Genomic DNA, 24,318 nt, shown 5'->3' on the forward strand with positions numbered 1-24,318 from the left:
ATCTATAGTCAATTATGTCATCTTGAATACTTGAAATTTGCTAAGAGAATAGATTTGAAATGTTCTCATCACGCAACACACACACACATACTATACAAGGTGATAGATTTGTTAATTAGCTTGATTATAGTAATTATTTATATATATATAATGTTGTACACCATAAGTATATAAGTAAATTTTTGTCAATTATACCTCAATAAAATTGGAATAAAAAATTTAAAAAATAAATTTTATTATGTATTAAAAATAATTTCACTATTCCTTTTTTCATGATGAAAACTTACATGAATTTTCTTATTTTGGTTTAGCTTCAAATTTAAATCAATAGGTACTAAAATATTAGGTAGGTATTTATGGTAAAATAACATCTGTAGCATAATATTTTATGCTAGACAGTACAGACCCTGTCAAAGCATAGAAGCACCTCCCTATTCATTCCATTAGGTTTTTAAAAATATGTTTATTTATTTTTTTTCTTTTATTGATTTTAGAGAGAGAGGAAAGGAGAGGGATAGAGAGATAGAAACATTGATGAGAGAGATCACTGATTGGCTGCCTCCTGCATGGCCCCCACTAGGGATTGGGCCCATCACCTGGGCATGTGCCCTGACCGGGAATCGAACCTGAGACCTCTTGGTGCATGGGTCGATGCTCAACCACTGAGCCACACCAGCCAGGCTGAAAAAAATATGTGTTTCTAATTTTGATTTGACATTAGTTCTTGGTAACTCAGGCAGTTACTGTCTATAATATATGAACAGCATGGCCTCATTGACTAATGGCTGTTCTATTTCTCTCAGTAATTTAAAAGACTTGTTGTTCACATAGCTTATTATGAAGTTTCATTCACTTATGAAAATTTTTTTTCTTCTTCCCTGATGACATATAGTGTGTATTCTAGGGAAATATTTTTAACATTAAAGCATCACCAGGGAAAAAAAAGATTAGAGTGTTTTGACATTTCTTTTATTTAAACTCTTACAGGAGAAAAATCAACCTTGTTAGATGAAAGAATCTATATTTTTAAAACTCTTTTGAAGAAACATTAAAGAGGAGTTCAAAACATTTGTAATTATATTTAACTGGGAAAGCTTTTCACAATTCAATAGTCAATGTTTTTTAGGCATCTCAATGGAGAAGATAGATTTTCTTGAGAGTCACATGTAAAACTCACAGAATTAAAACATGTGTAGCAGTGACTGTGCCCTAGGCTCCTAGAATATTGAGATGAATATTGATCAATTCAGCCCAGAGGTTTCATCAGTCAGCATTTTCCAGCAGGGGAGCCGCCAGCTACTTGGGGCTACTGAACATCTGAAATATAGCTAATCTGAATTGCACTAAGTGTAACTGTACATATACATAAAAGGTACACAGTGACTGTCAAAGATTTAGAGAAAAAAGAATGTAAAGCACCGTTTATAATTTTATATTAACTATATATTGCAATGATGATATTTTATATATATTGAGATGGAGACATTATTAAAATGAATGTCACCTTGTTCTTTTCACTTTCTTTTTTTTCAGTGTGGCTACTAGAAAATTAAAATGTGCATATGTGGCTCACATTTGTGACTCTCATTATATTTTTGTCTTTGAGTACAAAGCATTTAAATAAAAAGGTGCCTCACTTTTTACATTGGTGTTTTGTTACAACCATGGCATTTCCAAGTCATTGGTTCTTACCTGTGAGGTGGGCCGCTCTCCTAACTGACTGAGAGCTGTCTTACTATGAGCTGGTAAGCCTCATCGTAAATATTCTCGTCAGGTAATACAGCAGCCTGCAAGACCAGTCCCTGCCATGTGCTCGGTGAGTTACATGATGATCTCATTTACTCTTCACAACACACGTGATGTGTTTCTTCATAACCCTAGTTTTAAGATGAGGAAACTGCATTTCAGATAGCTCAAAAACGTGTCTAATATTACAGTGACTAAGTGCTGAGTCAGGATTCAGAACTAAGTTTATGAGTCTTTGTAACCCAGTCTCTGTTCACTATGCAACTGCCTTTCCATCCTGTATCTCAGAGCCTTCCAGGAATCTGTGGAGCTATTAACTTCTAGCAAAGAGTGATGTCCAAGTGTGCTGATCCTGGACGGTGATGATCATGATTGGAATGCTCGTGGGTAACAGTCATACAAGGTTTCTCCACCTGGGTACTCCACAGTCAGTACGCAATTAAGAAACAGTAAATCATTGCATTCCCTGAAATGGACACTTTGTCTAAATATTTCTGTGTGTATTACCATTGTAATGGTATAATTACATTTGACACATTAAAAATAATATTACCCTTTTGAACTAAAATTAGTTCTTTGAGTTAGAGAAAAAAGCATTTGAAACTAAATATATACTAAAAACTCATTAAATTATTTATGCTCTGGCCCACATTTGGTACTACAAATATTTGATTAGTTGCAGAATGAAACCTATTAGTTTATGAAATAATTTTTAGTGAAGAACCAAGAGTTTCTTAAAAACAAACAAACAAACAAAAAAAAAACTACCAATGAAATGACTGAAGGAGCACATTAGAATGTTATGTTGGAGTCGACCTCAACTAGGTCATGCTGGTTTGTTTCACTGGCCAGAATTGGCTTGGACCCCTTCCCTGCTGCTCCCAGGTAGTCCCATGGCAGGGACTGGTAGTAGCCGTAATGTCCTTTCATTGCATATAGATTTACTTCCCAGAAGACCCTCTTGGCCACCAAAATAGCCCCATACTTATCTCCATGTTAGAGAAAGGTAAGAAAGCATCTCTTAGGCAATTTGTAGTCACCACTGCCCTTACAATGGTAATTCCTAGGAGATAGTGCCTTGCAGATTCACTTGTGATTTTCTGACTTATCCCCTGGCTAAGAGGGGTCTAACCCTTTTCTCATATCCTGCCTTGGCCACAAAGTGTGCAGGTGTAAAGACTCCTTTCATGTTAGACAAGAGGTCACGTGATACCGAAAGAGATTATACATAAAAATGCTGTGGTTCAGTGAACAAATAAAAGTTCTTGATAGTAAAGAACTTACCATGTTCTAGGCATTTTCTAATATTCTCTATTTTTAATCCATCAGTCATATAATGTATTATTATCTCCTACAGTAAATACAAAAACAAAAAAAGTGCACAGTATTTATTACTTGGTATTTGGGGGAAATGCTATGCAGAATGAAATCATTTTAAAGGTGGCTACTTTGGTGGTTGTCATTTGCCGTGACAGCCTGTCAATTGGGCTATGCAAGTTTAGAAGAAAAAAGACAAATATCTTTTCATGGATAACAATTAGTTTAGTTTAATTTTTTAAAAGTCCTCTATCTCTGCTGGCCCCCACTCGTTTTATAGTGAGAAACCTTAGTAAAGCATGGATTCTGGCAGTGGGAACAGAGATAGGCAGACATCATGTTTTTTTTTTCTTTATTGATTTTAGAGAGAGAGAAATATCAGTGAGAGAGAACATTGATTGGCCACCTCCTGCATGACCCCCACTGGAGATCAGGCCCACATCCTGGGCATATGCCCTGACTGGGAATTGAACTGGAGACCTTTTGGTGCATGGGTCGACGCTCAACCACTGAGCCCCACTGGCTGGGCGACAGGCATACATCTTGAGGTTAAGCATCTTAATCAGACTCCATAAGTAAACAAAAGGGAAAAAATGATTTTAACAAACTGCTTTTAAAATAGTTTGTTTTGAATTATGAGTTGTATATTAGACTTTATATAGCATATTTCTTCTTCTGGTATCTCTATTAATAGAATAAATTGAGTCCTCCGTTTATCTTGGGTTTTTTTAATATAGTTTTGAGTAGTAAGTATATATAGGTTGCAAAATTATACCATATGTTGGTCCATCTTAAAATGTAATTTAAAAAAATATCAACTAAAAATAAAAAGATAATGAGACAGTGATCATTTCTGGAGCACCTCCTGTGTTATAGCAGTATTGTCTCTGTCTCACAGATGAAGAAGCTAAGGCGCAAAGAGAGTAAATTACTTATTATCATGTAATTAGTCAAAAGCAGAGTTGAGATTCAAGCGTAGGTCTGCCTAACTCAAAAACTAATCTTCCATGATGCATGGTCCAAAATATGAAACTGTATGTGGAAAGAGCCCCAAAATTAGAAAACTTTGCTCTTGGTACCAAAATTCTGGACTTCTGGCATAATGGAAAGAAAGCCTTTTGATACTGAGGATTTAGCCTTTTTTGTACTGCGTTTATGTAAAGGCTTATATTTAAAAACCTTGATGCTGTGGGTACTTACAAGTAGTGTTGTTATGGGGAAAATTCTTATTAGAAAATGAAGCTTAAGAAAGCAGTTCAATTTAATAATAGGAACATTGATGGAAAGTACTGTGGTGTTCAATAAATGCTGCTGTTGATATTATGACATTTAACCGGTAAAGAAAATCATGGCAATTTTTTCAGGGGAGTGGTAAATTGAGAAGTAGAAGTCTCTGAACAACCTTTACCTGTGCCAGCATTTTGAATGGAGTTCAGAACAAAGCATTAGAGTGAAACTCAGTGAAAGCAAGTCGGAATGCCCCTCTGATTGAAGTTCCGGAGTAGATTTTGTTTTTTTAGTTTTCATCTTGTAAAATTCATCTTGTTGTAATTCTGTATCGATTTGGGCAGGAATTACAAGATAATGACCTTTGTTCAAAGTTGAAAATTACCTTGTTTAATGAAATGGAATGTAAACAGTCAATGTTTTTGCTATTAAAATCCATGTGAGCTTTATGTACACGGAAAATCTGTAAGGATTGATATAGGTATAAAGCAAACTCTCCAGAGCTTTCCCCAAATATGTTTATGTCAAAGATAAACTCTGTCTTAAAAGTAAAAGTGTTATGCTGACTATATTCAACATTCTAAAATCTGAATGTACCATAAATTTTTCAGTTTACACACACACACTTTGTAATGTGTACATATGTGTGTGTATAACAGTTTCTATACATTTCCATGTATAATGTGTATATACTCACACTTATTATTTTATTTGTTTCAGAAAATTGTAATATAGAGATAAAAAAGAAACTTGCTTTTCATTTGGCATGAAATAAAAAACTGAAGCAGAGTAAAGACATGATCAGACAGAACAGGGAAGTCTGTTAATTTCTGTTGCTTCATGTGTGTAAGAAATGAAGGAGGTACCTTGTCTGAGGTACGTAAGTAATCACTCGATACAAATACCTTTATACTAAGCTACCAGAGTATAAATTTCACATGCCTGTGGTTCATATTATATAATTTTAATGAAGATAAATTAATATCATAAAGCACTATTTTTCATGGCACGAGATTAATTTTTAATATTGCTCCCTTACGAAAGTTATCTTTAAAAACGGAAGCCAGGCAAGAAAGTGTGTCTTGACCAGAATTTGTGTCAATCCCCACTCTAATGTTTATGCAATAATTCTTTATTGAAATTGTACTTTTTATAAGGCTATAATTTTTCTCTTGCCATGTCACACAGAGATAGCAGCATTTGTAACAACACTTAGAGCTCATTTAAATAAGCTGGTATTTGAAAGAGACAACACTTTCATTTGGGAAAGTTAATGATATGGTAAAATAAATTTGGAGTTGCTTTTACCTGTAACGTAAAGTTTTTAGGAAACCTAATGTTTCTCTGTATGCTTATTTAATTTGATTGCTCATGCCTGTTAGAAAAACATGAAACCAGTTCTGCAGCTGTTACTTTAACTGTATCTTGCACAGTATGGCACCTTTTAGGCAAGATAATATCATCTAGATAAAAGGGCTGTTCCTGAAGATAGTTAGCCACTTGACAGACCTGCATCAGTGATGCTCTCCTTTCTTTGGAATTGTTTGTCACTCTGTCTTTCATAAGGAAAAATAATGAGAAAACACATTACTGTACATGTAAAGTATGAATAAAAAATGCACACATTCCTTCACCTGCTAAAATACAATAGAATAAGCAAGCTATATTCTTTCAGTTCATAATTTATTTTAGTGAAGGTGCATTTATATCCTGGAGGATCACACGCGCATTTTCAAAGTAACCGAACTGTGTAATGTTTTACAACAATTCAACTTGATAATTAGAACCCCAGCTTTAGGCTTTAAAATGTTGCTCAATTTCATGGCTTTCTAAAGAATTTAAAGAGTTCTCCGTATACCTACAAACAGACTAACATTGTCTGCATAGATAAGAGATTTAGTTTCATATGGTAAAGCTGTATTAAACTGATTAGGCAATAACCTTTTTGGTTTTTTGTTTGTTTGTTTTTTTGAGACGATGTATTTTTTTCTGAATAGTTTGTTTTGCATCTGCTTGTGTGTTCATTGTTTTCATTTCTGTTGTCTACCTAAAAAAAATCTCCCCTGAGCTGAAAATTCAGAATCCGCTCTCAGTGTTCTCTGCCACCTCTTTGATTTTAAAACTGTTAATCAAGGTTTGCCCTTTGGCGTATGCTTTCTCGGCCAAGCCCACATGTGGACATTGTGCTGGGACTTTCGGAATGACCCTTCAGCAGTGCTATCCCCTCAAAACCTGCTGTCCTCACTCTGCAGCTCAGGACACCTGGCCAGTGTTCCTGAGAGGAGGGAATGTATGCAATTATCCTAGCACATTTGTTGAACAGACTGTTTGAATGGCATTGTCACCCTTGTCAGAAATCAGTTGGCCATGAATATATGGGTAGATGTCTGGACTCTCAATTTTATTCCATTGACCTGTATGTCAGCTCTCGAGCCAAATGCCCTTTGTGTTTCCATTTGAATTTTAGGATCAACTTGTTGGTTCTGCCAACAAAGCAGCTGGAGTTTTATTATTTCTGTTGAACAAATGGCACCTGTTGCTTTCACCAGGAATAGCAGTCTGAGCACTCTGTGCACTGCTTCCCAGTATCGGAGTCACCAAGGAAAACACAGTGCAGCCAAACACTAGCTAGAGAGCTTTACTCATATAGAGAAGAGACAGAGCAAAATCAGTCCCCTCCGCTTTTCCCTATTGCCAGTGGGTTTCTCTCAGCTGTCAATGCAGAACAAATGGCCTGCATGCACCCCTTTTGTACCCCAGAATGAAAGACCCTGTCCCCTCCCTGCAGAAGACAGTTATAGCAGTGGGGTTAGCTAAGTGCCATATGAAATCCATGCTTAAACAGAACAAAAGAACACATATCGGTCTGAAACAGGGAAAGATATTTCCATGGAAGATGATCAGTCTAACACAGGCTGTGAGGACTTTTATCTCTTAGTAAGCAAGTGTTCCAGGCCCAAAGCCTATTCTTTCTTAATTTATTTTTCTTTATTGATTTTAGAGAGAGAGGAAGAGGGAGAGAGAAAAAGAGAGAGAGAGAGAGAGAGAGAGAGAGAGAGAGAGAGAGAGAGAGAAACATCGGTGAAAGAGAACATGGATTGGCCACCACCTGCATACCCCCCACTGGGGATTGAGCCCACAAACTGGGCATGAGCCACACTGGCTGGGCCCAAAGCCTATTCTTATGTAACAGCGAGTTTCTGTGTGTGTGTGTGTGTGTGTGTGTGTGTGTGTGTGTGTGTGTGTAGGGTTGTCTGTGGAGGTCAAAAGACCGCATGCTCGTGACTGCCTTTCTCAAGAATTTTTTCCATTCTGTGCTTTGGTTTTAGCTTGCTCTGCTTTCTCTAACTTCTTAAGGTGCAAGGTTAAGTTATTTATCTGAGATCTTTCTTCTTTTTTTCTATCATAGGCATTTATAGCTCTAACTTTGCCTGTAAAAAATTGCATCCCATAAATTTTGACTTGTGTTTTGGTTTCATTCATTTTAAAATATTTTATTTTTATTTTTTGCAATTTATTTTTTGATCCATTGGCTATTCGGCATTGTTTAATTTTCACATATTTGCAATTTCCCCAATTTTCTTTAACTGTCTTTTGTGTTTAGTCTATTGACTCAGTCCAATATTTGAAAACCTGCTAATCATTTTTAAATTGTATGTTATATTTTGAAATTTGACTCATTGAAAAATAAACTCATATGATTGGCCATGCACATGCCGAGTAATTTGGAGAAAAAAGACTACAGAATGATTGGACTACTATCTTTTAAATATAATAACAACATTTATAAATTTTTATTGTTATCTCACATACTGTATTTTATTCAATTCCAAGAACATCATACATAATTAAGTCAGATCAGCATAGTGGCTGAGATCTCAGCATTAGAGCCAGAGAGATTTGAGTTTAAATCTAAGCTCCATATTTAATAGTTTTGTTATTTTGGACAGGTTACTGAGGTCTAATATTCTGTGTATAAAATGAAGTATTAATAGTATTTACCTCATAAGATTGGTTTGAGAATGAAGTGAATATATGAATGTGATCATTTAATTGTAACTACCTAACACATTTTAACTCTTATGCTCCTCCTCATCTATTTCTTCTTTATTATGATCATAATCATTTTCATCATTTCAGACATCAAGAAATTAACCCCAAAAGGGTAATTGTCTTTTCTAAGTACATATAAATAAGTAGAATATGAATCATGCCTAGAAATCAATTTCTCTGTTTCCTTTGACAAAGTTTTCTTTTTAAATATATGAAGAGTTTTTCTAGCAGTAGATCCAGTTAAATGGATTCTAGGACTATAATAAGTTAAATTTAACTAAGAGAAATTGCATTGATATATTAGGTAGCATTTTCATATGCTTGAATGAGTTTTGAAAGCATCATTCTTTCGGTTATATTTTAAGACAAGACATAGATACAGCCTTCCCTGTACAATTATTTATACACTTGTAGAAAAGTAGCTGAACCAAATTTCCTTTTAAGACTAGTTTTGGTTTTCTAATTCAATGAGCTTTTTCCTGTGAATAGATGGAAACCTGGGTTTCCTCTCCAGTTTAGATAGGTAATGATGTTTGTTGATTTTAATTATCTTAGCTATCAAGAACTAGTAATTTCTTTTCTGTATCTAGTTTGGAAATGTTTCCAGTAAGCAATCATTTTAGAATCCCAGGCATCTTCAATGTCTACAGCTATAATTGTTTTCCATTGCTGCATAACAAATTACCACACACTTAGTGTCTTAAAGAAACAACCATGTATTTTCTTACATAATTTATCTTACACGAGCTCTGTAAGAAGTCTGACAAGATGTGCCTGGAGACTCCGCTCAGACTTAAGTTGTCAGCTGGCTGCATTTTCATCTGGAGCTTGGGGTCCTTGACTGAGCTCATTTCTCTTGTTGGCAGAATTCAGTTCCATGCAGGTGTGGGACTGAAGTTCCCCTGTTTTGGCTGTCTGCTGCCAGGGCTGTGCTCAGCTTCTACAGGCCCTTTCATACTCTCGTCCCACCACCCGTTCATCTCAGCAACAGAGAATCTCTCCCACTGCCTCTACCGTTACCATCCAGAGAAAACTCTGCTTTCAAAGGGCTTGATGCGATTAGGTTCGGTCCAACCAGGTCATCTCCCTTTTGATTAACCCAAGGTGGATTGATTAGTAATCTTATTTAATGTGTAAAAATCCCTTTGGCATATAAGGTAACATATTCACAAGGGTGATATCTCATCATGTTCATAGGTTCTGCCCAGACTCAAGGTGAGGAGATTGTGCAAGGGCAAGGATCACTAGAGGTCTTCTCCAAATATTGCCTATTAGAAGGCCAAGGAGATCTGGGGCAAAGCAATGTCAGTTTCTGAAGCTATCTAAATATCTGTCTCGATCTTTTGTCAAGCCAGCTTTCTCCCCAGCTTCCCTGTTCTTATAGGTATCCGTCAAGTGTAGCTTAAGTTCCTTAACTTTACTTCCAGACATAAGTTATGTTTGTCTTCTGCAACATTACAATTTAGTTACAAGCTTATCTTTCATTCATCACTGCAGTAGTCTACTTTCTACTTTTTTTTATTTATTTATGTATTCATTTAATTTATTGTTGTTACAGATGTTTCTCCTTTCCCCCCCATTGACTGAGTTCTCACTTCCCTCTAAGACAAGACATCTTACAAAACAGTTACTTTGATGGATATTATAGTTCTTAAAAAACAATCAATTGAATTGTTTTTCTATAGCATCGAATCAAACTTCCCTTGGAGACTTTTAAGGCCACCAACAATGTGATCTCACCTAAAAATATCCAGTCTTATTGTGCTCCCTATCCAATCCATATCCTCTCTCTTTTGCCTTACCTAGGCAGGTTTATCCATTGCCTCCCAACACAATATTATGACTCATACTGATTTTATCCCTGTTTCTAAGATGATCCTTTGTGTTGATTTTTTCTCTTCCCCCAGGACACCAAGTAATTGTAGTGCCTCCTTAAGACTTTCTTTTATTCCTGATTATAGTTTGATACATGACAGTCTTCTCTTCCAAATTAGATTATAACTCATTTCCCTAATTATATTTTAAAATACTCAAGAGTAAATATATTTGTGTCATGATATTGTGCTGATATATAGTTGTCTGTCAAAATATACATGCTAACTTTCTCTAATGAAGAAATGATCAAGTCAAAGTCAAAATCTGTTACTGAGAAATGCATTTCTACAAAACAGAATGACTTGAAATGGCTCTTCTTTATTCATAAAGCATGCCGGGAAATTTAAAAATTAAATACCTTTGCCTGATATATTTGGGCAAACTCTAATAAAACTGTAAATTCCTTGGCTAATCACAGCCAAGTAGTTTTAAACTGAATTACTAGATTTTCTCAATTTTCTTTTCCTCTTTACTAAAGATCCTGGGAGAAAAACACAAATTAGTCCCATATCTGAATTTACAGAGAAAACATCTGAAATGATATTTACATCCAGTTTTGCAGTTTTCAGAGGAGTCTTATGTTGAAGAAGAAGGTATCTGCCACAGTGATCCCTCTTCAATCTTTATTCAATAAGATTTCTCTGTAGCATTTGGGATTTGGGGCCACCAGTTCATCCTTGAAATTTTCTTTCTCTGCCTTCTATAATATTATTTTCTTCTGGATCTCTCATATATTTCTGGTCTTATCAGTCTTCACCCCTCTCTGGTTACACCACAAAAAAGAGGTGATCTTCAAGATTCTGCTCTTGATTTTCCCTATCCTCTCTTTTATATTTATTTTATACCTGAAAAATCTTATTCATCGCCATGACTCTAATAATAACTTGTATTTGAATGAATCAAAATTCAGGACCTGACCTTTCCTTGGCCCAGATTCCTATCTCCATCTGACTGTTGTTCATTCCTGTATATATGTCCTGCTGACCCTTTCAACTCAACAATGTGTCCAAAAGAGACTGAAATTTTTCATCCCTGCTTTCTTTCATATTTCTCACTTCAGTTAATGGCTTCAAAATCCCTTTAGTTGAACAACCTAGAAACTTTGAAAACATCACCATTTTCCCCCCAAGCTTCACTACACACCCACTCACATTTCCATATTTTCCTTCAAATCTGTCTTTTGCCTGCAAAATCCTTTCCATTGTAGAAATCTATCCATCTTTTAGGTCTAATTTAATCAAACCTCCCAGCTACCCTTCATACCTGAACAAAAATAAGTCAGGTATTCTTGGAAATGTCCATAGCTTTATTTTTTACTTGTAATTATTTTGTGTGTACTGACATTCTTCAACTAGCAACAAGTTTCCTTAAGGGCAGAGATCATTCCTATGTCCTTTCCATTTAGCTCTGTGCTTTTGACACCGTAAGATGCAAACAAATGTTTCTTGAATTCTCTGTGCCATTGTACGCATTACAGTATAACTTTCTCATTCAGAAAGCAATACTAGTTCCCAATCTTGTACATTACTTGAAACAGCATTTTTCTGTCAAGGAGCTTAATAAATTCTTGATGAAACTACACATTTTATATAGCTTCAAGAGTCTTCACTGGGTTGACCAGACAAGGCTGATGATCTGCCTTTACAATGCCAATAAGCATTTCTTCATTAAATCAAACTTACTAGTTGGTCCTCTGATCACTAGTACCAGCATGCTCTTCTCCTATTCTTAGTGAGATATAGTTAATTTCCCCAGTTTGCCCTGAATTCTCCTTAAATAAATCAAAAATTTTCATGAGTACTCAACAGAAACTAAATATGTATTTTCAGTAATAAAGCTTTAGATGCTTTAAAAATCTTTTCCCTTAGACTTCAAGAATGAAGTGTTTCTCATATGAATCCTAATGGTAATTTTTGATCTTCCATTGTGATATGACATTACTTCTCTTAAGTTCTTTTATACAACTTTAGGGAATTTGTTTTGTTCCTCTTGTCTATTTTTTGGTCTTCTTTCATGAAAGAAATGTATTTTATGTTCATAATATCTACTTTCTTAGACATTATATCATATGCCCAATGTCACTGAAAAGATTCCTTTTTTCCGGGGTACTTGTGAAGAGTTCTGAAAGTATTCTTCCCAATGAAGAGTTTCCTGATGATATATCCTGTTCAAGAGATGTTTGAGATGATATTCAAAATATACTCTTGGCCTTGGTTTTGACTTATGTAAACATCTTGGCTTCAACAAAGACACAGAATTTTACTTGCACATTTATTTTTAACCCAGTATGTAAATTCATCCTATTTTTAAAAATCCAATAAAGCGTACATGTGTCCTGCTCTCCCCTACTTGATGAGATCTTGGTTTTTCTTATTTTTTTTTTAAAGAAAATTTAGCAACAGGAAAAAGATGAAGCTTGGTACATTTAGTTTAAAATTTCTACTTTGCATTTTTAAAAGTCAGAAGTATGCCCTGGCCGGTTTGGCTCAGCGGTTAGAGCATCGGCCTGCGGTCCGGAGAGACCCGGGTTCGGTTCCCGCTAAGGGCACGTACTTCGGTTGCAGTTTGTCCCCGGCCCTGGTTGGTCGTGCGGGTGGCAACCAACTCGATGTGTCCCTTTCACGTCGATGTTTCTCTCTCTCTCTGCCTCTCTCTCCCTCCCACTCTATCGGTACAAAAAATAGAAAAATGTCCTCGGGTGAGGATAAAAAAAATAAATAAATAAATAAAAGTCAGAAGTATGTTTGGAGTATCATAGCTGTCATTCAGTCTTCCTTAAAAAAATAATGGTTATGGTTCTTGCTGGCATTATTTATAGTCAGTGGGCATTTATCTATAGCTCTATCTCTATTACCACTTTTATTACTGAACTTGTGGTAATATTTTATCCCCAGGGTAACAATGAGTAGAGTATGTCTCATAAGTTTTATTCTACTGAATTGGTAAATTATTTAGTATATACAAGGTAATATTCACTAGGAAGAAAAATTGGGCTGGTGAGTTTGCTGAGACACACAGGAGTAATATGCCCTTAGGTCCATCCGATCCAATTCTGTGCTGTATAGGCCTCTTTATTTGGAAGTTCTAAACACTTGAGGAAGTACCATCAATTGCAGTTTTCTGAGCTTGGTGAAGAGTGAGGAATGATTATTACCTACTCCAGGTGAAATAGATTCATTTACTCATTCAACTATTTGTTAAATACTAATGATGTACCGGTCATTGGTTATCAGTAATAAATGACAGAGCCTACATCCAAAGGATTTTGCAGTCTACTAAGTAGAATTTTTTTAAAACATGTTTTGCTCCACAACTAAAACTGTGAAACACAAAGAAAAAAAAAATGCTTTCTCCTCACCAAGACTAACCATGTTCTATATCAATTACCTGTTGTTGTTTTTTATCCTCACCTGAGGACAGGACATTTTTCCAATTTTTGGTCAGATAGAGTGGGAGGGAGGGAGGGGGAGAGAGAGAGAGAGAGAGAGAGAGAGAAACATCCACGTGAAAGGGTCAATTACCTGTTTTTAAGGGCCTCTGGGTAAGCTAACATTACTCAAGCATAGGTAAAATAATTAAAGTAACTAAAAAATATATGGTTATTTTATTTGCCACCTGTATTATCAAGACGGTCACTGCCCAGGATCCCACGCAAGGGTGCAATGGTTGAGCAGTGAAGAACTCTGAAGGACATTGTTTACATAGATCAGGATGTCAGGACACTGTTCACATAAATTACAAACTTCACGGCCACATGCCTTGGCCCGAAGGTGTCTTTCTCAGCTTCCTCTCTCATGGCCTTTCAGGAACCAGAGTTACTCAGTTGTTTCTTCATTTCAGTTTGCTCTGTGCATTCTGAGTTCCTGCTGTGTTCCGGGCACTTCTCTTCGTGGAGTAATAGACACATAAAGATAAATAGCACACGAACGTATCCTTTAACAGACAACATTAGAGTCTAATAATTTAATAATTTTCTTTACAGACTCCAGATGCCAGTGGAGCCACAAACAACATGAGTTAATAACGGCATCTCCTTTCTCAGGGATCCCATCTTGAAAAATGTGTTCAGGTCGGCCGACTGGCAGTGGCATTGACTTACAGGCCATATGGAGAATCTGTGCTCATTCGCTAGGTCACTTAGCAAACATTGCCTTTGTTTTCCTTTGGTGGTCCCAGATCTCAAGAGTAGGAGACCAGAAGGACACAACCATTTCCTTACCCGACTGCCTGAGCCGCAACCTTGACTTTGTCAGCTAAGGCTATGCCACTGAATAAACTCACATATTTCGTGATTACCGGGCTTGAGCACTTGAGTGGTGATTGTTGTTCTTGCGGAGCTGCGATGGCAATATCCGTAATTAAAACAAGCACAATGAAAAGGGTTGGCATTCTCTCATAGCCACCTGTGACTTCTGCGTGCTGGTAGTGAGAGTTCAGAGGAGAACGGGGTGTTTGAACTGGCTCTCGGTTTTGCAATGAAAAGGAAGGAAAGGATTCTTCTTATGCCTGTTTATTATATTTTCCCCTCTAAACAAATTATGGTATTAAATCATTTTAAATTCTGTTGCCATATTTTATTCCTTGTATTTTAGCACTTGAAATATGAGAATGTATCCTAAGTTAATTGTAAAATTAAGCTCGCTGCCTTGATCCATATGTTCTTTTATTGTACTGTTAACCTTAAACCTTCCATTTTTTTATTTTAATAACTTGGCTCTCACTGCCACCACGAAGTTGGACCTTGTTACTCATTTAACTTCACTGTGCCTCACATCGCTTTCCAACACGGCAAGAGGTCAGGACGTGCACTCCCCTCTTATTTCTAGTAGATGTGGTCCTCACAGTACAGCGGTGACTCCATGTTACAGAATGGAACTATACATTAATATAACATTGCACAGACCTACCAGTACGGGCATATCACGGAACCTTTCATACCCAGAGAAACTGTCAGTGGTGCAGAATGTGAAACGAACTTCAGTCTTAAAGAACAAAGTATAAATGTCAGCTTCCAGATACATAGTTCAGTTTCAGAAGAGCCAGCGTGATTCTAGGAGCCCCAGGCCAAGTGCAGGTGCCGCAGAGAATGCCCATACCCCAGACACCCCTCCCCCTGCACATTACCTAGCGCGGAGGCTCCTCAGCTCGGCACTGTGCTGGTACGTAAACCTTCCATTTTTAATAGGATTCACAGATTTTGATTTTACTGTGAGAAATTATGACACATGATCTATCTTGTTTGCTTGTTCTAACATTTTAACACAAGTATTTTTAAAAGAAATAAAAGTGATTTTTATTTCCTTTTAGATGTTGCAATAATTGTACAGCATGATCAGAAAGGAGTATGAGATTTATGACTGGAATCAAAGATTTATAAATAATTTAGATCATGAATAATAGCTAATATATTAAAACACATAAAAGCATATTATATTGAATAACACATAATTGCTATTTTTAGTAGGATAAAACATGGTCAGAATTTGCAATTTTGTTCAACTCAGCTCATCATATATTGGTTATGTGAATCTACACATCCCTACTACCTGGTTTAATGAAAATGAAATTGTGTGATAGTTAGCCTGTGAGTTTAGCCCTTAGAATCTAATGCCAATTTTTCTCTCCCTTGATTTAATGTCTGTTTTCAGGAGATTTGACTATGTAATACCTCTATATTAATGTGGTTATAAATGGAAGAAGGAAAACAATAGTAACTAATTTAGTTACTTATAATGAAGTTCAGTATTTTTAAAAATCCTGAAGTTAGGATGGAATGATTCAAACTATGAATTATACCATGTTTTAGGGGTTCCCTACATTTACTTACATGCATGACTGTGTCCCTGATTATCATATAAAGTAGATACTTGAACGGGCTATAACATGTGTATGTTTCTAGATGAGATCGAGGTGATATTAAATTTTGGGGAATATCTGCAGATTTTCAGCTGAAGAAGGAAAGTGGTTTCCTACTGGACAGTTTTTCTCAGAGTCAGTAGATCGAAATTCTCACTGACGCTCAGTCACTGGCTGTCTATGTGACGTGAGCAAGTCCCCTAGCCTGTCTGGAAGCATTTTGTTTGTTCACTTTACCGACAGCTCTTGGTGCACATGTCAAGTCACACTTCACAGCAGTCGCTCTGTGGCACCCAGGAGCCCACTCAGAGTTCGGAAGCCATCAGGTTAGAAAAACTCTGCTAATCCTTCTTGGTCTCACATTCTAATTCTTATTCATCTAAGAGGAATTAGCAACAATTGAGGAAAAGCAAACAAATTGGAATTTTGAAAACATGAAAGTGAGACTAACCACTCAAGCTGATAATTATGTATGAGTTATTTCCATTTGGGGGCCGGAAACCAGACAGTGGAATTGATGAGCCAGAATGTCCTGCTGGTTCTGGCTGCAGCCTGAAGGGAAATAATCCAGATAATTGCTTAATTGGATGGTTCTTAAACAGAGAAGCTGGAACTCCCCAAGAAGCATGGTCCAGAGTAAACATCTTTTCAACCACATTGCTTTAATAAAACCCAAGGATGTTGTTGTATCAGTGGCCAGCCTGCATTAAGTTCCATTTCTACTGCCAATGAAATATTCCTTTTAGCTGTTCTCTGGCAGTGGTTGTCAGTCTCTGTCAGTTTTACTTTTCTATGTTAAGTATTCTGGCTGATAATTTTCCAAGGAAACAAAATGAAATTTTAGCTACAAACATTGGAATAGGAGGGTTCTATCAGATGCTTTCTATGAGAGGCAATGTGCACAGTGGTTATGACACACACTGTCAGGAGTGAGCCTGGGTTTGAATCATCTTATGTCACTTAGACCTCACATTTTATATAACATATAGAGTCTGTAACCCTGGTCAGGTTATTTAAATTTTCTGTGACTCCGTTTCAGCAACTGTAAATCAAGGGTGGTGATAACAGGGCTGTGGTAAAGATTATACAAGTTAATTTGTGTCAAGAGCTTGTACCAGGGCTGTGCACGTTGTAAGTGGCATATTACTGTAATGCTAATTTGCTATTATTACTGTTTCCTTCATAGCAATTTCACATTAAAGTGATTGCTTTGTAAAACCTAAATGGGTCATAGCTTTTTTAAACTGGTGTTTTGATTGAATTATCACCGTGTAGTAAAAATCTATCCATTTTATCAGAAGCGGCTCAAAAAATTAAACCGCCTGCCACACATTTGTTGCTTCAGCCAAGTCTAGCCAAGGCACTGAATGTGGTTTTGGAGTCTGCTGACCAATTAACGTATTTTGGTCCCCCATTCCTTTCCTTTTTCCAAGGGCTCTTTCTCTGAGCTGTATGTATTCATATATAATAGTTGCCATTTTTATTCTCTTTGTGGTATTAAATATTCAATATGAGGCAGAATACTTCCTTTAATTTCCCTTTGGAGAAATAAAATATTACCAGTAACTTTTTCTTGAGATCTATAACAATGCTCTTTGTCAAAACAGAAGTACTTAATAAAGCCAGGAAAACACCTATGTGAAGGTCTTAGAGAAAGTATTATATATTGGAATAAATGAAATATATCAAATAAAGCAGACATCCAAGAGATAAATGGGTACAGAGTTGGTCTTAGGAAGCTCTCACACAACAGGCATGATAAACTCCAATTACCAAAACAATTTTAATGATTAATTTTAATAATTTCATTCACAATGATATTATTAGCATGAATAAGAACAATTCTTTTATAAATCTCACAACAGATGTGGTTTCTGAGTGCTCAGCAGACACTTATTCCAAACTCACAGATTTTGATATCTAAAAATGTCTCTCTGAATAATTATTTTACTGTATCAATTTACATATTTAGGCCAATGAAATAATATTATAGCATGAATTCTATGTAATCAACTCACAACTTATATATGAAATTCCTATACAATATAATATCCTCACATAAGGAACTTCCAGGTATCTCTTGGGGAAGGTGCAGGGGATGATGTTAAAAATAGTAACCTGGCCGGCCGGTGTGGCTCAGTGGTTGAGCATCGACCCATGCACTAAGAGGTCTCCAGTCTGATTCCCAGTCAGGGCACATGCCCAGGTTGTGGGCCCGATCCCCAGTGGGGGGCATGCAGGAGGCGGACAATCAATGTTCTCTCTCATCGATGTTCCTCTCTCTCTCCCTATCCCTTCCTCTATCTCTAAAATCAATCAATAAAAAAATTTAAAAAGAAGTACTAACCTGTAGACCACAGACTCTGAGCAGGGGAAGGCACACTGCCCACAGAGCTGGAGCGAGGGGCTGGAGTAGTCTTTGTTTCCCCTGGCTTCACACTGTGGTGCTGAGTGACAGGGAGTGAAGCGCTTTGTGAAGGGAGCTGGGGACACAAAGAAGGACGAGCTTGAGGAAACTGGGGCCCCAGCTATTGACCAACCTCTTCAGCCATGCAGTGCATCCTGCAGAACTGTATGGAGTCACAGCACCCTGTGGGGCGCCATTTGAAAAGCCAAGGGCGATGAGGAAATACCTTCAGTACCCAGAGGAGATTTACGGAATAGTCATCATGTATCTTTCCTTCGTGGAGATTGTTATATTCCTTGTTGACAAGAGAAACTGTAATTTCATTTAGATTTGCTTAACATTTCTCAAACAACAAAAAAAACAAAACACAAATACAAACAAATTGACTTAACCTGGAGAAAAAAATTGTTTAAAATAGCATTATTCTTAGGTTTAACTATATGGTATTTGCAATTTCTTTCTGTTGAATTGTAAAAGTAATTTTTATGATTATTTAATCTATTTGAATTTCTGGAAATGATCAACGGAATTCTAAATGGTAGTAGAGATATTAAGACATTTTGGAGATCGTGAGTCAAATTATTTTGAGCTTGTAAATCCATTTTTATTAGAAATTTTTATTTTCCAAGATTAAAATAATATATATTTTATATTTATAGGGGGAAATCTAAGAAGGTGTTTATTATATCTATTATATCAAAGTTCAAAATTCATGCTAATAATTTATTCTAAATAAGATGTGAAAAGGAAACAGAATCTTGTTTTAGAAATTTCTATTTTGTTCAATTCAAAAGATTAATATAGGATAATTCACATTATTCTTTTTGAGATATCAATTACTATAAAAAATTATAGGGTAAAAATGGTGTGTTAATTCCCAAAATGGGTATGTATTCATCAAAGGTATCATTCTACCTTTACATTTTTCTTTATTTTATTATTATATCTTTTTCTTTAGATTAAAAATTTTTTTAAAGTACTTTTCTCCTTTATTGTCTTTCTTACACTTCAAAACAATATCCAGGGGCCAATATAGTTCTGAAAGCAGAAACTTAACTACATTGTGGACAGTTCTCTGGCTGATTAAACTTGTACTACCCATATTTCAGGTTTACTTCGAATGACAGTATTAAAGACGAATGTAAGTCTTTTTTTTTCCCCCCATATTGTGTTCAGGTAGAGTGGGAGGGAGAGAGAGGAACAGAGAGAGAGAGAGAGAAACATCGACATGAAAGGGACATATCGAGTGGCTGCCACCCGCACGACCAACCAGGGCTGGGGACTAACTGCAACCCAGATACATGCCCTTAGCGGGAACTGAACCCCGGTCTCTCGGGACCGCAGGCCGATGCTCTAACCGCTGAGCCAAACCGGCCAGGGCGAATGTAAGTCTTTTAAAAAATTTTTTATAAAAAGCTTAATTGATAATTGTTATAATTAAAGAAAAAAACATGCATTGAATTTTTATCTGCATGTAATTATGCAAGATTTTATAGGGGTTACAAAGATATATAAGAGAAAATCTCAGGCCCCTAGTATTTTATTACAAGGAATGAGCAATCAGACCTGCTGTGACCTAGACAGATCTCTAGGCCACAAGCTATGTCATGAGTCCTATGAGGAGAAGAGACTACACTGTTGGCATGCAGAGGTGGTTTCTCTATGGACTCCTCAGGCTGAGGATGATGATGTGAGATCTAACTACCTGTCTCTTTGGTTAAATGGGAATTCAAGGACTTCCTACCCATTTACCATCTGTCTTATGCTCTTACATATACGTGTTTACTACCCTCAGTACATGATGTGCATGCAATGAGAAGTACACACCATGTTCTCTTTGCAACACATTGCATTAACCATGGTCATTTGTAGTGTTTTGGTTGTTAATTATTTGTTATAATCATTATTTTAATGTCCTTAAGGGCAAATCTTGGAGGAGATGCTATCATACCTTTTTCTAATTGCATTTGAAAGAAAGCACTTAATTTACTTCTTTTTTTTTCATCTTTCTTGTGGTGAATATGCCTTAGGGTAGGTACTAGACATTTAATACAGCACAGATAACATGCGCTCTCTACTGTCGAGATCATTAGATCTGATGTGCTTTAATGAGTATCTTGTTCCTTGTAGGACGGTTCTGTTCACTCTGACTTCTGTGGTTGTACTGGTCATTACCACTGACTGGATCAGCTGGGACAAGCTGAATCGGGGATTTTTGCCCAGTGATGAAGTTTCCAGAGCTTTCCTGGCTTCTTTCATCTTGGTCTTTGACCTCCTGATTGTAATGCAGGTAAGTGTCTTTGTGTTTCCCTCTTCTCATTGAAGCTGCTCTGTGCTTTGTTCTCAGTATAACAAATGCTAGACAGGAAAAGGCTCCATAAAGCTAGAGGATTGCGTCGTTCACAGTTGCTATTAATGGGGCCTCCTCTGATCATATTTTCAGCAGTTTTACCAGGAGAAGCCAACTGGGCATTTATGAGAGAGGACACCAAAAATTCATTGGCTGAGCATTGCAAAGTCGGTCCCTGGAAACCATACAGCACCGTGGTGTTCCCTGCCAAGGCTCCAGGAAAACAAAACAAAACACAAAAGACCCCCTGTCATTTAGTGAGTGGGAAGCTGCAGAGATGAGGATGATATAGTGCCAGCAAACCAGGGATGAGCAATTGCAAAGCAACTCAGGGTTTATAGCAGTTGAAATGGAATGATATAAAAATGCTTTTTCTGGTTATGGAAATTATCACTTTCTTTCAGTATTCACCAGAGACCCTTCCATTTTCATGTAAACAGTATTTCTGCCCTGCTTAGCAACAGACTGTTTGTACAATAGGATTGTGCTAACCAGTGCTGCTCATGTAATCTTCCAGTGTGAATGCTTTGGGGTCTTAGGAGTGTTCTTTGAGTGGGACAGAAAGAGTCATTAACTATTTCTTGGCATTTTATCTGGCTCATTAAATGTCCTTCCATTTGCTAGGCATTTTCTTATTGCCTTCATAAGGTAATATTGTTTTTTATTCCTCCCAAGGCATTATAAGTTATTAGAACAAAGGCTACCATTGCTGAGGGGAATGTATGCTCTTTGTGTTCTGAATTTATGTGAGATTTCAGGGGATAGCAGACTGGTTTTCTCATTTCTAGAGATAAAAGAGACCTTTATAAAAAATATTCTGTAGTGTCTTAAAAGATAAATAAGAGAAAAACAGTATCTATCTATCTATCTATCTATCTATCTATCTATCTATCTATCAATCATCCATCTACCTACCTATCTATGTACAATATAGCCCAAACATTATGTTCAACATGCCTCCTAGAGCATATAACTATTTTAATGGATGCTCATTTAAAATACATTATTGCTTGCCTGGCTGGTGTAGCTCAGTGGATTGAGCATCGACCCATGCACCAAGAGGTCACTGGTTCAATTCCCAATCAGGGCACATGCTCATGTTGTGAGCTTGATCCCCAATAGGTGCAGGAGGCAGCCAATCAATGTTGATGCTTCACTCTCTCATCAATGTTTCTATCTTTCTCTCCCTCTCCCTTCCTCTCTCTCTAAAAAAATCGACAAAAAATTAATAAAATAAAATACATTGGTGCTTTAAAAATTATTTGAAGACATAAAATAGAATTATTTGTTTCATCTAAAAATTGATGTATTCATTCTTTTATTTCCAGTAGAATAGTTTCACATAGTGGAGAAAGCCCTGGATTTTGAATAAGAAAGCATTGGCCGGTTCTATACCTGCTTCTCCCTTGCTGTAGGACTTCCTCTGGATGTTTATAAAACTGAATTTATAGCACTTATGCAATGATAGAGCATGCATTGCTTATTTAAAGGCTATTTTTTTCTCTTTACATCTAATACTCTAAATAGTGTACTTTCTTTTTTTTTTAAATCCTCACCTGAGGATATTTTCCCATTTATATTTAGATAGAACACAAGGGAGAGAGAGGGGGGAAGAGAGAGGGAGAGAGAGAAACATTGATGTGAGAGAGACACATCGACTGGTAGGGCCAGGGATGAACTGCAACCAAAGTACGTGCCCTCGACCAGAATTGAACCTGTGACTCTTTGGTTAGAGGGTTGATGCTCTAACTGCTGAGCCAAACTGGCCAGGGCATAATTTCCTAAGTGAAAAGTCTACTTTGGCCAAGTGGCCCACTGGTACCTTTTCAGTCTATCTTAGAGTCAAAGGTATTAGTAGGCAAGTGGACCGCTGTCTTTTGAATATGTTTAAACATTTACATGTGAAAGCATAAATTTTCTACTACCATCCACAACCTCTACCTTATTTATACAGTTTTAATTATTCTTTCAGTAGTTCACTAAAAACAGGGACTTGAAGTGGGAAAATGCAATATTACAATTTACAGGTATTGTGCACTCACTAAAAGTTACCCAGCAAAGAGAGACAGAAGAAAGGAAGTATAGGCAGGATTTATGCAGGCAGAGTCTGCAGGATGGAGAAGGGAAAAAATTCTGGATGAAAGAAATGGCATGAAAATGTCTCCTGACCAGTCAGGTTCTAAAGTGTTCAGAGAGTAGCCAGAGCATCAACGAACTGCAAATGAAGAGTTTGTGCTGAGAAATATATCATTTTGGCTATAAGTAACAATAACCCTGCCAAACCAGCCTAATCAAAGGGGGGTGTATTTCTGTGTCATAAGGATGTCCAGTAGCATTGAGGGAGGGGCCCAGTTGCATTTGGGGACACATGTGAGCAGAGACTAAAATGTAACAGGAAACCCAGACCTACCTTTTCTTCTCTCTCTCTCATCTCCCCACCCCCCACTTCTGCTTTCTTTTTCTCTCTTTCTATAAAGCAGCTTTTTCAGCTTCCCAGCTCACAAATGGGTACAGCCAACACCTCACAGGGAGACCACTCTCAGTGGTCAGGCCTAGTCCCAGATTGCTGGGGCCAGGCTGAACGGTGCCCATCCATGACCTCTCTAGGGCTGAGGCAGTCCCAATGAAAAGAGAGAGAGGTTGAGCCTCAACAGCCAAATTAGTAGGTTTCTAGTGTCAAAACTGAAGCCCAAGAAGTGAGTCTCTTAACTCCTTCTTCTCTTCCCCAACACTGAGTATTCCAGACAAGCCCACTGATTCATCTTTTGCTCCATCTCCTGTGGCTGAATCCTTCCTTCTCATTCTCTGCCACCATTCCAGTCCTGCCTCTTCTCTGTACTACTGTAAAATAATCTCCTGTGGAACCTTCTGCCTCTAGATGTCCCTGGTCCCACATACCCTGTGCATGACCTTCTAACTGGAAGTGCCATTGTAGAGGTCACTTCTCAGCCAGAAATAGTCAGTGACTCCTCACTGTCCAGGAATAAAGTCCAGGCTCCAGGGACACTCTCTGAGTCTGGCCCTGGCTGCATTTTCTCCCATGTCTCCATGCTCTAGTTCTCTCCAGACCAAAGGGCTTGCTGCTTGGCCCTTGACCACAGCACACTTATTCCAGGATGTTGGTGAGCCTCTTTTTCCTCCCTAGATGTGTCTTTCTTTTCTACTCTGCTTATCTAGACCCTACCACTGAGGACGTTCCAGCTCCCCCTTATTGCAGCCATGCGATTCGTTCCTGCTCTTAACTCCTTGGAACTTTGTACCTGGACTGCAAATCAGCATTTCCTACCCCATCGAACAGAAACCATAGCTTATAACTATACGTCCCGGGAGGCTCCCTGGCGCAGAGCCTCACACGGGCAGCAGTAGGCCCAGAGTAATAACTGCTTGATGAGGATAACACGTGGCATTTCAGCCTGAGTCTCATGCAAACTCTGTCCCCCTTCGGGAGCATCATGTTGAAGTTCCGAGGGCTCACGCATGCAGTAAG

The 24,318-nt window shown here is 37.3% G+C and overlaps 1 protein-coding gene across 7 annotated transcripts in view; it reads left to right on the plus strand.

Annotated features, from left to right (window-relative positions):
* The window catches only part of TMEM117 (transmembrane protein 117), a 432,215-nt gene that overhangs the window by 329,428 nt on the left and 78,469 nt on the right, over positions 1–24,318 (plus strand). For all 7 annotated transcript variants that reach the window (XM_036252711.1, XM_036252707.1, XM_036252712.1 and 4 more), the window contains one exon: positions 20,612–20,771. In XM_036252711.1, coding sequence (XP_036108604.1) covers positions 20,612–20,771 — 160 coding nt within the window. The remainder of the gene's footprint in view (positions 1–20,611; positions 20,772–24,318) is intronic.

This window comes from Molossus molossus, unplaced genomic scaffold (assembly GCF_014108415.1).
Source record: "Molossus molossus isolate mMolMol1 unplaced genomic scaffold, mMolMol1.p scaffold_m16_p_10, whole genome shotgun sequence".
Taxonomy (NCBI): domain Eukaryota; kingdom Metazoa; phylum Chordata; class Mammalia; order Chiroptera; family Molossidae; genus Molossus; species Molossus molossus.